Here is a 17,068-nt window from a genome sequence, read left to right as displayed (position 1 = left end):
GCACAGCGTATTAACGAATCTAGCGATGCTCTCATTAGTGTATCCAGGCGGTAGTATCTGTTAACCTAGACTGTCCAATTAATGGCTTAGAAATTTACACTCAAACCTCCCTCTCACATGGAAAGAAACTTTGTACCTAACTAATTGCCTGCTAATCTATTGTCCTGACTCGGATCCCTCGACGGAGCTCTCTTACGTACAATTGGCCGCCAAAGTAATGTCTAGGCAAGGCTACCATCATTAGTATGGGGACACCCATACTGTCTGATGTATGGCGGGGCAACGATATCGGTGACGTGGGGCAAATAATGACGGACGGGCAAGAACGGCTCTTCAAACCAGTGGACCAGTATCACCATTTCCCCTCTCCCTATCATCTCCATACCGACTTCAAACCTTCAATAATTTCACGAGTGTTTCCCCTGTAAAGCTGCCTCATCAGATAAATCGTCTCAAGAAGTACACTCTCACGAAGTCCACCATGTCTGTCGAGGTGATCAACACAATCTCTCCAAATACCAACGAGATTGTCATCACCCGCAATGGCGCCTCCCCTGCCGATCTGGAACTGCTTCCCCAGGTCGCCACTGAAGCTTTTCTGAAATTTCGCAACACGACCCTCGAGGAAAGGCAAGACATTGTCCGGAAATTCCTCGACGCACTGGATAAACGCCAGGATGACCTCGCCCTGGAACTGACCACCCAGATGGGCCGACCCATCGCTTATACGGCAAAAGAAGTCACCACTGCCATCAAGAGGGCAGAATATCTCCTCAAACTCAGCTCTACAGTGTTGCAGGATGTTGAGGGTGAGCCTGAGAAAGGGTTCAAACGCTTCATCCGAAGAGCACCCGTTGGCCCTGTTCTCATCATCTTCGCCTGGAATGTAAGTAACCCCATCTCCCGCACCAGCCACTATTAATCGCGTAAATTTTTCTCTTTTTAAATTAACGTATCCGTGTCTCAAGTATCCTTATTTGATTCTCATCAATGCGTTGATTCCCGCAATCCTGGCTGGAAACAGCGTGATATTGAAGCCATCACCGCAAACACCTACTATTGTGGAACAAGTGGCCAAGCTATTTTCCGAGGCCGGCTTGCCCGATGGAGTTTTGCAATATTTCCACTGCGGCTCCCCTAGTGTCATGGAAACTATTGTGCGAGATCCCAAGATTGCCCTGGTTTGTTTCACGGGGTCCGTTGCTGGCGGTCTTGCCGTGCAGAAAGCTGCGGCCGACAGAATTGTCAATGTGAGCCTCGAATTGGGTGGCAAGGATCCCGCATACATCAGAGATGATGTAGATATCGATTGGGCTGCTGAGGAGATTGTTGACGGTGCCATATTCAACTCTGGCCAAAGCTGCTGCTCCCTTGAACGAATCTATGTGCATGAAAATGTGCACGATGCCTTTGTCACGGCCGTTCAAAAGGTGCTCAAGGGATACAAGCTTGGAGATCCGTTTGACAAGTCGACTCATGTAGGACCCGTCATCTCAAAGCGTTCCAAGGAAACAATAGAGTCGCACATTCAGGACGCCTTGAAAAAGGGAGCCAAGGATGCTACGCCGGAAAACGAAAGCTTCGAAAACCCCCCGCTCAAGGGCAACTTTGTGAAACCAACCCTGTTGACTGATGTGGATCACACGATGACTGTCATGACGGAAGAGACATTTGGGCCTGTGATTCCGGTCATGAAGGTAAAGGGCGATGATGAGGCCGTGAAGCTGATGAACGATAGCGAGTTTGGGCTCACAGCTAGCATCTGGACCAAGGATGTGGATCGAGGTTACGCGCTTTCAGAGCAGGTTGATGCTGGTACTGTCTTTGTCAACCGCTGCGATTTCCCCAGTCCGGTAAGTTCACGTTCACGGCGCGTGCACCCTAACAACACCATCCCCCCTTGCTCCCTTGTTGGCCCGTGGTCATATTGCACCCGACCGGGCCACAACCCTAGCAATCAAGCAATCAAGAAAATAAAATGCTTTGATGAACGGCCCCAGTGTGCTAACTGTACGACCAACAATATAGGACCTTGCGTGGACGGGATGGAAGAACTCGGGTAGAGGTCAGACACTTGGCAAGTTTGGCTTTGACGCATTTGTCAAATCCAAGAGCTTTCACATCAAGGACTATCCGAAGTAAGCGTCAAATGACGCCTTGTGGTACTGATCAATTTAGAAGAGTTACATACATAAAGAAAGAAAGAAAAGAGCGTTCAATACTATCACCCAATGAACCTAGTGCCAGCTGTGCCTCCGCACCAGCCCCAAAGATTAGCGAGAGATCTCCCTTTGAGCTCCTTTGAGCGTCGAGACGTGGGGCTTGTGATTGGTTCGCCTGCGACGAATAATGCGAGGATGGTCTATCGGACAAGGGTCCCAGGCTTTATCGTTCGTTTTCTCGTGAAGGGTCACCGCAGCATCTCAGACTCACATTTTCGTTATGCATGAAAGGCGTCTCCACCGCGCCCGCCGAAACCTAAATCCAATTCAAAGACGAACGGGTTCCAGTCTCTAATGCAACCCGTGATGAGATGAAACAAGAATTCGTCGCCAAGGCAAGGAGGCCGCGAACGAATCGGCCAAGCCGCCGTTGACCCCATTCGTTCTGTACAAAAAGGAAGCAAACAATGGCCGTGCACGTCCGTTCGTTGCTCCGCCATGCTCCGCCCGTGGCATGATGGCTTCGTTGTCGTGGTTGTGCTTCTCGCCTACCGACAGCTCATTACCCTGACGAATGTAACGGCATACGGCTTCTTGCATGAGGGTAACAGGTAACAGCACCTGGAATGCCAATTCAGTTCTCGCACATTCCATATTAGGCCTTGGGCAAATGCACAGGTCTTGTTCCAAGCCGGCATGTGAGACAACCTCTGCACCTCTCCTAGTGTTGTCGCAGTCTGCGCGGGCGCGTGTTGTTTAATGAAACCCCGTTCGACAAAGGCCCAAAAGCGGCACCGACCGAAGGGTTATCGAATAACGGTGCTGAGACACGCATAGCTGCCGATGTGATGTGTTATATATATATGGCCAGCACCGCTTCCGTCGGAAACGTGCTGAGCCTGTGAATCTCAAGCCGGACGCCTCCATTCATTCTGCATCTAGGCAGCTTAGGAGCTTCACCAGCCCACACACTCTTTTCTCCCCCCTTGCCCGTCCGACGGCAGTCCGCATTCACTCTTTTAATTTAATTTAATTTTTTCCCTTTCCACTTGTCTTGCCTTACAGTTCGCTTTCGGCAGTTTGCAGCAATAGCCGTATTTAATTGTTTGTTCATCTTGAATTCTCTCATTAATAAAGGCTACACCGTCGGGGCCCAGCCGCTCGTATCTTCACCAACCCGGCTTAATTCGCGTTACCAACATCAATTATCACCCAACAGCATCTAGAAGAAAAAGGAAGACAGGGGAGAGAAAAAAAAAAAAAAAAGAAAAAACCACAGACGATACTTTTATTATCTTTACCTTCATTATTTTTTTCTGTCAGCGCAGTTCAACAAACAGCCACCGTCATCGACGTCAGCCATCATTTTTGGCTTCATCTTCTTTCTTTCTTCATCTCAACAGCATTCATTCTCTATTTCATCTTGCTTTTCGATTTCTTGCCATTTCCATTATTTTTCATTTCGTTTCCAAATTTCATCCAGCCAATCAATTGCCTTCGCCCCGAGCGATGGCGAATTTGCCGAGAAGTGTTTCTCTGATCAACCTGGAGACCGAGAGCATTGGCGGGTGTTCCAACACGACTTACGCCACTTCCGAGATGCGTCTCAAGAACAATGTCAGGACTCTCTATGAGCGCATGCAGGCGGCTCTGCGTCATGGCAGGCGGAAGCAGAAGCGTGGGCTGGAAATTGTATGTCCATTTGCCATGTTTCATGATTTAGACGAGATTTTGACTAACGCCTGGTTTCTAGTCTGGGCCGTTTGGTCTCAAAAAGGAGCCTGTTCTGCTCCCCGGCATCTCGCAAGAAGAGTAAGGCACCCCGAGACACAATCACGCCATTGATCATTGGTCACTATCTTTTTTTATCTGAACTTTTGTGCTAATACATACTTGCCACAGGCTCTGTATCCTTCGAGAAAAGGCTGCCGCTAGTCGCATCGGTGTTGCTGAAGACTCCATGTTCCCCGATCCAACAGCCAGCCTGCCTCGGTCAATCCGTTCTCGCTCCCCTTACCGAAGCCCTTCGCCATTCTCCGTTGTCTCTGCCACTCAGCAGCAGCCCAACTAATTCAATGACTGGATGCAAATATCATGAACGAAACACCACAATATCATCAATATCCATGATTAAGGACATTACGGATACTATTATCACTACTTTTTATCGTTACTGCTTTGGATAGTGATGCACTCCCTCCCCTTATTTCCTATTTCTATTTTTTTATCATCTTTTTTTCCTTTTCTTTCTCATGGGCATGGTAAAACAAGGGACAAAAACAGATTGGCTAGATTGGGTCGGTTTGGGATTGGACAGGTACTTAATTATGGGCTATACAGGATAGATTGGGCGGGAACGGTTATCAAGCGACGGGCAGGATAGATATTACAATGACGATTTCGTTTGGTCTAGACGACGAAAAACAAACGAAAATGGGAATGCCTTGGTAATGATGAACGCGATTGAGAGGCAGAAAGGGGGAATTAATGCAGAAAAGTCTCACTTAGTTAATGTAATGCAAAAGTTACGCAGGAGCAGAGAGTAATTGTTCAATACAGTGATATGTGCATTTTTGTTTTGATTATGCCAATTAGTTCCCGTGTGTGCCAGAGTCATTTCGCTATGTGCTTTGTCTCAGGGTGGCACGGTTTTTGGTGTAATGAGATTTTGCCTGTGCAACATGACACGGACCATACACAGCTGCCTACTGCAACCAAGGGATCAGACTCTGTCGATCGATTTGGTTCTTCTATTTACTTTTTCTTCTTTTTCACTTCATATGAGCTCTACAATGATAATGAAAAGAAAAAGAGCTTTCCAGATCCCTCCTCTTTCTTTTGTGATGAAAGTCATCTACGGCTTTCCAGGAAACATCGCCTGTCAAAGAGCGGAATAGGTTGACAATGTTCAGGGCCGAAGCAAGCTATAGCCACCCGTCGTACACGTCCAAGCTTTCCTGGCGAACCCCCTCCATCTCCCCCTTTACCCCCAAAAGCTTCACCTTTGCGCCTTTTTCGCGACCCCAGGTGGCCAGGAAGTCCTGCACCTGGGCCAGCGTCTGGTCGTCATCCCGCATCAGCAGGGCGAGGGCATCGTAGCCGCCAGCACCAGGCACGACGCCGCCGTAGACGCCATCGAGGGCGCTGACGGCATCGAGCAGCTCGGTTTGCGTGTCGGGCTCGATGGGAACGCTGCTCTCACGGCCCATCTGACGGATCAGCTCGCGGACCTGGCTGAGCTTGGTGGGGAGCTGGTCGAGGGCGCCGGCCTTGAGCGCGGCAGCCAGGTCCTCGTTCTTCGACTGGAGGTCGTTCCAGAGGCCTGTTGAGTGCTGCTCGTCTTGGCTGCGCCACGAGAGGACCTTTTTCACCATGCTGACGGTTTGGCTGCCGCAGTCGACGTCGCACATGCGTAGGACCAGCCCTGGTGGCACGGTGACACCATCGTCTTGCACCTCGACGTCCCACTTCTCGCCATCTACGACTGCGAGGAGCTTGTCGCTGAATCCAGGGGCTCCGGGCTCGGGCAGCACACTCAAGATGGCGGGTGAAAACCTGCGGTAGGTGCAGGACCCATACACGGCGGCGGCGACATCGAAGCCCGAGCCGACCTTGCCCTGGGCGGCACAGTGCGCAGCCTGGGCGAGGTTGTGAAGCGTCTGCTTGCCCTGCTTGGAGCAGAGGTCAAAGATGCTGGCGGGCAAGTAGTGAGTGAGCAAGGAGGCAGTGAGGGAGGTGACGAGAGCTGCGGAGGAGCCGAGGCCAGTCTTGTTGGCGCCCTGAAGAGTGACGGGGAACTTGGCGAATCGCCCAGACGAGGAGGCATGAGAGTGAGAATAGTAGTCGTTGTCAGCAAGGATAATGATGCGTGAAGACTTGATAGCGCTGTGACTGCGCTTGGATGAGACAACGGCATCGATGTAGGTGAGGGCGTAGCTCAGCGTCGTCTCAACGAAGGGGTTGGCTGAGATGGTGGGGCCGCTGAGATGAGGAACCAAGACACGGCAAATGTCAGTAAGAGTAGAGTTAAAAACAAGGCCGTTTTCGAACAAGGACAAGAAGGATTTTGCATGCCTTGGAACAGGCAGAAAAGACAGGGAAATTTCCTTTTAATTGAATTGAGAGACCTTGTCTCATTGCCAGAGGGAATTGGGACGTCTTGTGGTGTTTTGCTCTCCCTAGTGTTCCGCTTCCGGGAGCAACGTTTTCATTCCCGAGAAACAGAAACAAGGAACAGAAACACAAGGGTCCTCTCTCTTCCTGAGTCTCTCAAACAGAGTGAATCCCAAAACGGTGATAAAAATAGCAAAAAGAAAATAACAACAACAATAACAGCAGGAGCAGCAAAAACAATAATATTAATACTCACACCTGCAGCTGGGTCACCTTGATGCCCCCCTTTTCCGGCGCAAGGTGGTAGCCGTATCGCCACTGCGCGTCCTGGAACTGCGGGCTATCGACGACAATTTCGTTGAGCTGAACGCCCTCAGTCGTGATGATCTCGCCAGCGATAACATTGATGCGCGCGCTCAGGCCCAGCACCAGACCTGTGTAGGAGCGATCCAGCACCAGATAGCCGCCGGCCAGGAGGACTTTGCCTGGCGCAGAGACGGCGACAGAGGCGTTTGCGGTGGGCATTTTGTGTGTATTTATTTGGTGAATAAACAGAGAAAAAGATGAAATAGATAAGCTGCAGGCAATTAGAGGCGTATATAGGGTGAGCGAGATGAATTGGCGGCGCAATATATATGCAGGTTATATATATTAGGAGCTGACAAGGCTCTGGCGATGTAACGGTGGCGGAAACGAGGCTGGCAAGAAGAAAGCGCCCAATTGAACGACAAAGAATATTAGATATCAGATAAAAAAAAATGTGAAAAGGATGACCGATGTATACTGGTCAATCTCTTCGATTGTTTGTGCTGTTGAAGTCGATGCTGACAGAGGACTTGAATCTTTTGAAGTTCTGAGATAAAATGGAGCGGGGCGTGAGGAATGCCTCGCGGTGGTGAGTGCAAACAACACACCGTATTCGTATTCGCACTGTCGCGAATCTAATAGCAATCATAATGAATCTACGATGCACTTACACAACTCACTCTTTCTTTTCACTCATAGACACAAAATCGGTGCACTGCAATAGGCATTGTTTCATTTCGCTGCCTTTGGCGCTTTCTCCTTTATATACCCATTCCTTCTTCTTTGATATGATACACGGTAGCAGAAAATCCAGTCCAGTAGAGTAGTAATAAAGGCACAATTCCCTTGAACCCTTTATATACCATCCCAAACAATCCCAATAGAACACCCAATATTCTGCTACTACCGTTGTGGCCATGGCCTTGGCCTATGCCGAGTGGAGATTTGTCTATCAGCGGCTCTCAGAGCCCGCAATCCTTCCGTCCTTTCTTTCGCATCACCCAAGCCCAATTAAACCAAAATGCCTTCTTTTTTTGTATATGCAAATCATGTACCCATCCGCCGCCTGAAAACGCCGTGCCATCCTGTAGCCACAGAAGAAAACAGGATGAAATGGAATTCAAAAACACCACGCAGAGCCTCTGATATTAGGACGACACCCCAATACAAACACCGTCCAACCTGCATGCCAAAGGGGTATCAAAACACGTCGAGGCTAAAAATAGAAATGAGAGAAAATGAAATCAAAAAACAAATGAAAAGACAAAGAAAATCAAGAGACAAGACGTCGCTGTAATAAAATGAAAAGAAAATGTTGACTGTGTGATGTGGTGTGTACCAAATCACTCCAAGCTGGCCTCCTGGCCTCCGCCGAGCAGCTCAAGAACTTTGTTGACCACAGCGCTGGGATATCCGCGAGTAAGCATCTCTCCCACGACTGCCTTTGCTTCCTCTCGCTGCTCGACTGCAAGGAAGGCTCGTGTCATAGCCTCATACGTGCTGGGCTCGCGCTTCTCACGAGGCACAGCATCGTAGATGGCCTGGGCCTTTTCGATCTTCTTCTCTGCAGCCCAACCATGGATAAGAGTGTTAGCAATGTAGGCTGTGAGCTCGACCTTCTTGCTTCGCATCTCTGCAAGGACTGTCTCCGTTTCGGCAACCCGATGGTTGGCTACCATGGCCTCGAACAGGGCCTGGTAGATGCTGGCGTTGACTGGGACTAGGTATTGCTCTACGACCGAATCAAAAACCTTTCGTGCGCCTTCCATGTCGTGTAGAACGCATCCCCTGGCGTGGATGAGCGATGCATAGTGTACCGATTCGGGTCGCTGGCCAGCCGCGCGCATCTCCTCCAGTACTTGTTCAGCGGCCTCCAGGTCTACCGCCTCCAGAGTAGCGTGCGTGTCGATCAGAAGCTTGTAAGTGTGAGAGGTGGGAGCAATGCCCTTGGACATCATACGGTTGTAATAGGCAAGGACCTTGGACTTGTCTCGCTTTGTCGTCAGGAAGAACTGCATCATGCTATTGTAGGGTGCCGGTCTCGCCTTGTAGTTGGGCATGGCCTCCATCTCATCAAAGAGCTCTTCCGCAAACTTCTCGTCACTGACACGGCACAGGGCGTTGACAATGGTGCCGTATGTTACCGAAGTTGGCTTGATGCCAAGCGCCCTCATCTCCGCAAAGTAGAAGAGACAGTCATCAATGCGACGAGCCTTGCCCAGCTTGCCGATCAGTGCGTTGTACAAGAAAGAACTAGGCTCGACACCCTCGGTCTTAGCGCGCAAGAAGATGCGAACTGCTTCCGAGGCCTCGTCGAATGTCTTGGTGGAATCCTTCAATGTGGTGATGTACAGTCCAAAGGTGTTCGCAGAAGGCGTGGCACCCATTTCAAGCAGCTCTTGGTGGTACTGCTCAGCCCGTCCGCGGTTACCCAGCGTCAGGCAAGCGCCAACCATTGCGTCCAGAATCGAAGACCAGCCATAACGGACTACGGCATTGTGAGCAATCGGGGGAACGTCAGTACGAGCCATGGCAAGAACATCCTGGCAGAGATCCATCTTGCTCTCGCGAGCAGCAGCAGAAATCAGCTTTGCATACGTGATGTATCGGGGGTGTCTGCCGGCTCGTCGCATGTTTCGGAATCGGTTGAGAGCTTCGTTGAGACGAGGACCCTTGCGGCCATGGCTACCTTCCAAGTCATCGGCGATCAAAGAGGAGCCCTTGAAGTCGGTGTTGTGGGCATATGGGTCATAGTTGTCCTCGTAGCTGGAGACCGTGGGGGTAGACAAATAGGGAGAAATGCTGTGAGCCTGTGAGGGGACTGTCGACATCTGAGAGGCCAGCTCGCGGGTGTCCACAATACCACGGGATTCCATGTAGCGGGCAATGAAGTCGGAACCCTCATCGATCTCTTCGGCAAGCTGGAGGCGCATTTCGGACTCGGTGGCTCGGATTCTTTGGAACATCATCTCCGACTGCGTCAAGCCCTCTGCAACCTGACCGGAACCGATAAGGGAAACCGCGTACATGGCAGTGGGCTCAATGAAGGCAGCCGTGGCATGCATCTCGGGGTTGGACAGAACATGCCAGTACTTTGAAGCCGAGGCAACATCGCCGAGCCGCACGCTCATGGCTAGAAGAGCAATCGACGGGGCAGCGATGTCTTGAAGATTTGCCGCGTGAATGTTGGCATAAGCTTCAATCGCTGTAGTGGCATCATTGCCATCAGCAGCAATCGTGGCAATCTTCATCATGGCTTGGTCGCGGGCACTAGCATTAAGAGATTGGGCCCACTGAAGTGCCTCTTGGAAGACACCCCTTGTGATGAATCCCTTGATAAATCCGAGGTCGACCAAGGCATCTTTCATGTCGGTGACGGAGACGCCATATTCGTCCACAATCTTCTTGAAAAACTTCATTGCGCCCTCAATCTTATCGGAGATGACATAGGCGTTGATGACCGAGGCATACACTTGGGCGTCCAGTCGATCGCCGAGCGCCGAGCTTCCTGCATCGTGAGAGATGGCCAGGCTGCGGTACTCGTTGTAGCACTCCACAGCGCTGATGAGGTTTCCGGACTTAGCATATGCGGTGATCATGGTGGGGAAGACATCGGCCGAAGGAATGATCTCGCTGAGCTCCATGTGTTCATAGAATCGAAGCATATCCGACACTCGGCCGACCTGAGCGCAGGCCGAGATCAGCTGTCGATACGTCTCTGCTGAATACGAAACTTTGCCAGCGTCGAAGGACATGTCAAACAGCTTGACAGCCAGATCGAGGCGCTCATCCTCACACAAGATGGCGTGCTCCAACTCGTGTGAGGCAAACATGAATTTGCCGGGCTCGTCCATTCCACCATATCGCAGTCGCTTTTCCTCAAGAAGTGACTTCATTTCTGAGACCTCGAGAGAACGCGAAGAGAGCATGTTGACAAGAATGTTGAAAGTTTGGCCATCAGGGGACACCCGCCGGCGCATCATATCGGCATACACATCTAGTGCCTTGGAGACGACCTCGCTTCGCTGGCTAGGCAGATGGATTGCGGCCAACAGCAGAGCGTTGTAGGCACTGGCAATGGGCTGGACGCCAGTGGCCAGCATGGCCTCGAAAACGGCTGGGATCTCAGCATACCGGGCAGCATCCGACAGCTTCTCTAGATGCTCGGCATACGACTGAGATTGCTCTTGAACAGACGGAGAGCCCGTGCGGGAAATGCGAGCTGTGCCTTGCGATGTTTCCACCGCAGGCGCAGGCGTGCGCGCACGTGAATGAGGGGCAGAAAGGGAGAGACCTGCAGCGGCAGCTTTTTCCACAGCCGCTTGAAGAGTTCGCGCTTGAATTTCCTTTTCTAGAGCAGCATCGATGTGTGCAAGAGCTGCCTCTTCCTCCGCCGACATGAGGTGTTGAGATTCCACAATCTCATTGCTGGCTTCGGCCGCAGCGGCCTGCTCAGCAGCTTCCGCGCTGACCTCGACCCCATTCTCACCAGCGAGAACCGATGACGCATTGGGCTTCCACTCGATGCGCTTGGGGAAATCGAATTGTGTCCACTCGTTGTCTTCTTCCTCTCCGGTGGCCTGCTGCTTCTGCAGGGCCTCGAAGTAGGCATCTAAACCTCCATGGTTCGAGACATGGCGGTGCTCGGCTGGGAGCCCGGATGATAACTTCTCGTCACGGAAGGCAGAATAGAGGGGAAAGGCCGAGGCACGACTGGACCGGTTCGGCTGTCGTCGAAAGACAGGGCGATTCTGTGAGTTAAGGACGTGAGGGTGAGTAGCAGCTACGACGGATTGTGCGTAGCCGTGGGCGGTAACGGATTTGGCGAATGTAGATCCTTGACGGATAAAATTCGAGTACAGCGAGGAGTAGATGGGCATTTAGATAGCGGGAGGTATAGACTATGAGACGGGCAGATTAGTTGCGAGTTCATGTACCGGAGTGCGAGGATGAAAGAGGCATGATATTGCCAAGGGGTATTTCAATATTGCAGAGAATTGGATACTCCCAATAACAACAGAGTGAGACAAAAGGTGATGCATGCTTTGCTTGGGTCTGTCACGGGTGCAACTCGGTGACGGCGCACAAGCAGCGCATTGAAGCGTGGGAGGCAAAAGCAAAAATCGGGGCCAAGACTTACGGGGGAGAAAAAGATAGTGGGCGATTGCAGGTTCATTTGACAGCCGTGAAAGCCGTCAAACAAACGCGCTATGTAAATTGAAAAAATGGTTGGAGAGAAAAAAGAAGAATGAGAATGGAAGAAGAAAAAGAAAACCGAAAGTCAAGAGCTGGGACGAAAAGAAAGGGTCCAGCCTCGACTATCTTCTTTTTTTCCTGGTCGTTTGTGTGCGCTGACTTGAGATGTAAAAAAAAAGAGAGAAAATAAGGCCGGGAAAAAATGGCGGGGGCCCGTGCCGGCCTTATTCTCTCGGGCCAGGGCTGCGCTGAAGTGCCGTGGAAGGATGGAGGAGGCCGCTAAAGGGCCAGCGACAGCATCTACGTAAACAGCGCGAGTGGAGGCATTAAGCCGCCTAGAAGGTGCCAGTAGTGCTGCTACAGGTGCTTGACGCTAGCGCACTGGAAGGGTGGACTCGGGAGCTTCAAAGGCACGAGCATGTGGAGATGACTCAGGCTGAAAAGAGATGCAGTGCAGATACGGCTCCAGTTGTCGAATTTTTTTCTGCACAAGGTGGCTATTTTTTTCCTCCCTGCGTCTTCCTGTATGCTTGGTAATGCAGACTGTCTTCAATCCAATGCACTCAATAGCTTGCAGATGCCGCTACTGCTGCATTGTCTATATGGGATATGGAGAGAAACAGGAAGTCACAAAACGGCATCAGACGCACATCTCCGTCCCCCGTGGCTTAGTAGTCTCATCTCATTAACGCATTCAAGTAAAATGAGACGCAGGCAAATATGGAATACCCAGTAGGTGGCATAGAACTCAAAGGAAACTTATCCGTGCTCCTTCGGGTCATCGTCGCCATCGCGTGCGTCATAGGCAAATTACAGTACTCGCATTTTATCTCTCCAAGTCTGGGGTTCTAAACTCACACACGACACCTGCACACGAGCCTTACCCAAAACTGCTTCATCCCGCCCACTTCTCTAAAGAAAGAGAAGCAATTTTCTCTGGCAAGGCGGCAAGGCATGCGCGTCCCACAAGTCCCAAGTTTGACAGAGTAATCGAAGCTGGCGGTGGCCCTGATTGGCCGCGGCGAGAACAAACCGGCTCCCATTCGCTGGGATTCCCTGTCCGACCTGTGGGGACCAAAGGAAGAAGCCGGAACCGCCGGCGGACCCTGGAGATGCTCCGTGAGATGCGCCAAAATGGGCCTCCAGTTGACCGAGAAGCTGAGCCCGGCATTCTTGAGTCTCCGTCCGAGGCAGTTTTGCTGCTTGACATGAGTGATGGGTATCATCTGCAAGGGATTAACACGACAATATCTGCATGTGCCTGGCAGGTATCTGATATCACTTTGCATCAAGTTTATCATATCAAATTCAAGTGCGATAAAATGAACCAATGTTTTAATCCCTCAGACGAATCCCAACGGCATTACGTGGTTTCTATCTCTGGAAACGTACATAGCATGCGCGTCGCAGTAATAAGACACATGTCCTTGATAGGCAACCCGCGATGACCCTCCAATGCAAGGTGCGACGCCCATCCCATATCAATCTGTATTAGTCTCCGTATTCAAGCACGCAGAGACGCAGTGTCGGACACTTGGAGAACCCGACACCAGTGATTGTGGGTGTGTGGTATTGGTGTTAGCGACAATGGCGTTTAATTCACCAAGTACGACGCGCCCGAACAGAGTCGGGGCATCATGCATTATGTTCAGGTATTGATTGCCGTTTCGAGCACTTCGTAAGATTGGACATCTGTTCTGAATTAGACGCGCACGAATCATCAACCGTCTCTCGTCAGACAACTCCCGGCAAGGTGATGCTTCTTTGCTGTCGATCTGCGTCTTCACATGCTTCCGTCTTCATCGAGTGGCAATGGTTATTAGTGAACGCCTCAAGTCGCCTGCCAAACAGCCACTCTGCGAACGCCCTCCAGAGGTTTCTAGAAGAGGTCTTCCACTATGGCAGTTAGTCTCTTGATGGCAGCAAACCCTAAAATGAACCTGTCGCTGTCGCTTGTCTAAGCGTGGAGCCTTTGCGATCCTTCTGTGCGCCAAAACTCAGCCCGTCACATGGCCGGGACTTTGACGAAATTTGTCCCGTCTGCACCCGCATGTAACAGACACAAGGCTCATTTCTCGTACTGCCACACGGCTCGGATGCTACGGACAATGGCCTAGCATCTCCGAGCCGCTCGGCATATTTTCTACGCCCCGGCCGCCGTACACCCGGTGGCCTCTCCGTCAATAGGCGAGCCGGCGCTGTATTCTGCTTATTTCCGTGACCTTAGCAATGCTCTCCGTGCGATGCTCATTCATTAGAACTCGATAATCTGCACAAACGTAGGATGTTTTGATAATTTTGTGATCTGATAGAATAGAGAAATCCAAATCCAAGAGAGCTCATCCAAGTATCTGTTATGGCATTATTACTTTACTTTATACCCCAAGCAGATAAGATGAGCCTCTCTTCACTTTCTACTTCTCTCCTATCATTCGCAAGCTTGAATTGTATGGTCATCATCGCAAACAGTTACAGCATCATGACTCAAGAGCTGAACTTGATAAGAGCCTAGGTTGTAGAATACTTCTGCACAGATGTTAGCTGAGCGATAAGGGGAGGAAGCCCGTGCATACGGTACTCGGAGGACCAGATCGTCCAGTAGAGTTGACGAGAAGCTTACCGTAGAGCGATGAGCAGCTACAGTACTTAGGTACCTATTCTTGGCGCAGCTTTTGCTTGTGCCACAAAGACCCACCCACATCTTATCGCAGATATCTAGCCGCATTATCTATTGTTATCGATAAGAATTTTTCCAAAGCAAAGCAAAAAAACCAATTGCCTCTTTTCTTTTGGAGACGAACATTTCCAAGTTGAAGCCCCACCGAACAACTGTCCGCGAGACGAGGCCACTCCCGCCATGGCTGACGATGGAATGTTAATGAATTTTGAGCTGGGCAGTGGGCCGCTCAAACCGCAAGTCAAATTCACCGGAGGGAGCTGGAGAGACAGGAAGCGGGCACAGAAGAGCGCAAAGATTGGGACACGCCCAACAGTCGAGAGATCAGGTCTTGACGATGACCAGCGATCGGCAAAGAGGCAGAGAGTTGATGGCCATGGGCCGGGAAGACGTACGGAAGGTGATTCAGAACATCTCACAGATTTTCCTCGAAAGAAGATGGCAGATCACGGCCACGCCCCTGGACAGAATAAAGGTCCTGGGAAGGGGCGCCAGGTCGTTTCCCGCTTGTTTTCGTTCAACCCAGAGCAGAAAACAACATTCGATGACGAGGCCGAGTGGAAGGAACCAGAACCAACAAACGCGCCACTCCTTACCGTTGCCAATTTCGGATCATTGACGATATCTTCTCGACTCGTTGAGGCACTTGGCAAGATGAATCTTGAGCGACCCACGGCAATTCAGCAAAAAGTCATTCCTCACATGCTATCTAGCAGCTCAGATGCATTTGTTCAAGCTGAAACAGGTTCGGGAAAGACATTTGCCTACCTTCTTCCTATATTGCATCGAGTTCTCCTCCTTAGCGGACGCGGCGAGCAGCAGATTCATCGAGACTCGGGCATTTTTGCCATTATTGTCGCGCCAACTCGCGAACTTGCAAAACAAACACATACAGTTCTAGAACAGCTCATCAGGCCATTCCCATGGTTGGTTTCTACTGCCATTACAGGAGGAGAGTCAAAGAAGGCGGAGAAAGCCCGGCTTCGGAAAGGCATCAGCTTCTTGGTGGCAACTCCGGGAAGATTGGCTGACCACATCGATAATACCAAGGCTCTCAACTTGGGCACCGTAAGGTGGCTTATTCTTGACGAAGGCGATCGACTGATGGATTTGGGATTCGAAGAGGATCTAAGGAAAGCTATAAATGCTCTTAAGCAGGTGGAATTGTCCAAAACTCTTGCTTCTGGAGTATCTCTCGACCCGCTTCCGGACCGAAGAGTCACCGTTCTATGCTCTGCTACAATGAAAATGAATGTGCAGAAGCTTGGAGAGATGAGCCTTGCCGATGCCACCTTCTTAGCTGCTGAGAAGGGTGCTGAGACTGTGGCCGAAAACAAGGACGAGCAGGCTGTTCACAAGGCTCCAGCACAATTGCACCAGTCGCACATTATTGTACCTGCTAAGCTGAGACTGGTAACGCTAATGGCCTATCTCAAGTCTGTGTTCTCTCGCCGTGGCCACACAATGAAGGCCATCATTTTCATGTCCTGTGCTGATACAGTCGACTTCCACTACGAACTTCTTAAAATCCCCGAAAACGGCGAGGTGCCTCTGCCGGCTACAAAGGATGCAGAACATACTTCCAAGACCGTTGCAAAGGCGGCGTACATTACCTCTCTTGCAAGCCCCGAAGTAGTGCTGCACAGGATGCATGGCTCCCTTTCACAGCCAGTACGAACAGCGACACTGAAATCATTCTCGGCCTGCAAGTCCCCCTCTCTTCTCATTACAACAGATGTCTCGTCTCGTGGTCTAGATATTCCTTCGGTTGATCTGGTAATTGAATATGACCCTGCTTTCAGCTTTGCCGATCACATTCATCGAATTGGACGAACAGCGCGAGCTGGACGCTCAGGTGACGCAGTCATATTCCTTCTTCCCGGTACAGAGGAAGGCTACATTGAGCTCCTCAAAGCTTCTGGCTCACCGTCCCCTCTATCATACGAATCTGTTCTGCAAAAGGGCCTGATGACGAAACTGGAATTCCCCGTGGAAACAACAGCCAAACCCGAGGATGGGAAATCCTATCACGATAAAGCGGAAACTTTGCAACTTCACTTGGAGCAGCGTCTCCTCATCGATAGCAAACGACTCGAACTAGCGAGGAACGGATTCAAGTCACACATCAGAGCCTATGCGACACATACCCGAGAAGAGCGTGTTCACTTCGATATTACTCAGTTGCATTTAGGACATGTTGCAAAAGCCTATGGATTACGTGACCCGCCAGGAGGAATTGGTGCTGGCCTAGACCGGAAGGCAAAGGGTAGCAAGGACGCTGGGAAGAGGACAGCCCAGGGCGTCAAGGGAGCTAAGAAAGACGACGATGATGACAGCGACAGCGACAAGCAGGATCAAGCGAAGCCGGCGAGAGCCATGCTTATGCGTAAGAGTAGGATGCTCACGACCGGAGCTAGTGAATTCAACATTGGATAGAGTAGCGATATATAATGCTTCGACTTAATTTGCGTTTTCAATTTTACGGGCTCTGGCCTGATAGCTTCAGGTTCCGGCATTGATAATATATGTATATGATGAGATGATATGATACACACGCGCACTAAATGGTCTGAGTGATCATTTGACTTAGAATTGATCCTTAATTAAGACTGAG

General features: G+C 50.7%; 5 protein-coding genes across 5 annotated transcripts; 3 read left to right on the top strand and 2 right to left on the bottom strand.

The window, feature by feature from the left end:
• Positions 1-481: 481 nt before the first annotated feature.
• On the top strand, positions 482-2,142 carry T069G_01477 (aldehyde dehydrogenase family domain-containing protein; the record flags this gene model as incomplete). The annotated part of the gene is made up of 3 exons (XM_056168687.1): positions 482-886; positions 969-1,853; positions 2,029-2,142. 3 exons carry the CDS (start codon positions 482-484, stop codon positions 2,140-2,142), a joined length of 1,404 nt encoding a protein of 467 aa, XP_056034003.1.
• A 1,529-nt stretch (positions 2,143-3,671) lies between these two features.
• T069G_01476 (uncharacterized protein) lies at positions 3,672-4,233 on the top strand (the record flags this gene model as incomplete). The annotated part of the gene is made up of 3 exons (XM_056168686.1): positions 3,672-3,854; positions 3,916-3,974; positions 4,065-4,233. 3 exons carry the CDS (start codon positions 3,672-3,674, stop codon positions 4,231-4,233), a joined length of 411 nt encoding a protein of 136 aa, XP_056034002.1.
• An 853-nt stretch (positions 4,234-5,086) lies between these two features.
• On the bottom strand, positions 5,087-6,800 carry T069G_01475 (uncharacterized protein; the record flags this gene model as incomplete). The annotated part of the gene is made up of 2 exons (XM_056168685.1): positions 5,087-6,143; positions 6,532-6,800. The coding sequence occupies 2 exons, from the start codon at positions 6,798-6,800 to the stop codon at positions 5,087-5,089; spliced, it is 1,326 nt and encodes a 441-aa protein (XP_056034001.1).
• Positions 6,801-7,924: 1,124 nt separating this feature from the next.
• On the bottom strand, positions 7,925-11,461 carry T069G_01474 (PPR repeat family domain-containing protein; the record flags this gene model as incomplete). The annotated part of the gene is made up of 1 exon (XM_056168684.1): positions 7,925-11,461. The coding sequence occupies one exon, from the start codon at positions 11,459-11,461 to the stop codon at positions 7,925-7,927; it is 3,537 nt and encodes a 1,178-aa protein (XP_056034000.1).
• A 3,173-nt stretch (positions 11,462-14,634) lies between these two features.
• T069G_01473 (DEAD/DEAH box helicase domain-containing protein) lies at positions 14,635-16,890 on the top strand (the record flags this gene model as incomplete). The annotated part of the gene is made up of 2 exons (XM_056168683.1): positions 14,635-14,845; positions 14,900-16,890. 2 exons carry the CDS (start codon positions 14,635-14,637, stop codon positions 16,888-16,890), a joined length of 2,202 nt encoding a protein of 733 aa, XP_056033999.1.
• Between the last annotated feature and the right edge of the window lie 178 nt (positions 16,891-17,068).

The sequence above is a fragment of the Trichoderma breve genome, chromosome 1 (genome assembly GCF_028502605.1).
Source record: "Trichoderma breve strain T069 chromosome 1, whole genome shotgun sequence".
NCBI lineage: Eukaryota > Fungi > Ascomycota > Sordariomycetes > Hypocreales > Hypocreaceae > Trichoderma > Trichoderma breve.
Note: the sequence above shows the minus strand (reverse complement) of the source record. Positions and strands in the feature narration are given on the sequence as shown.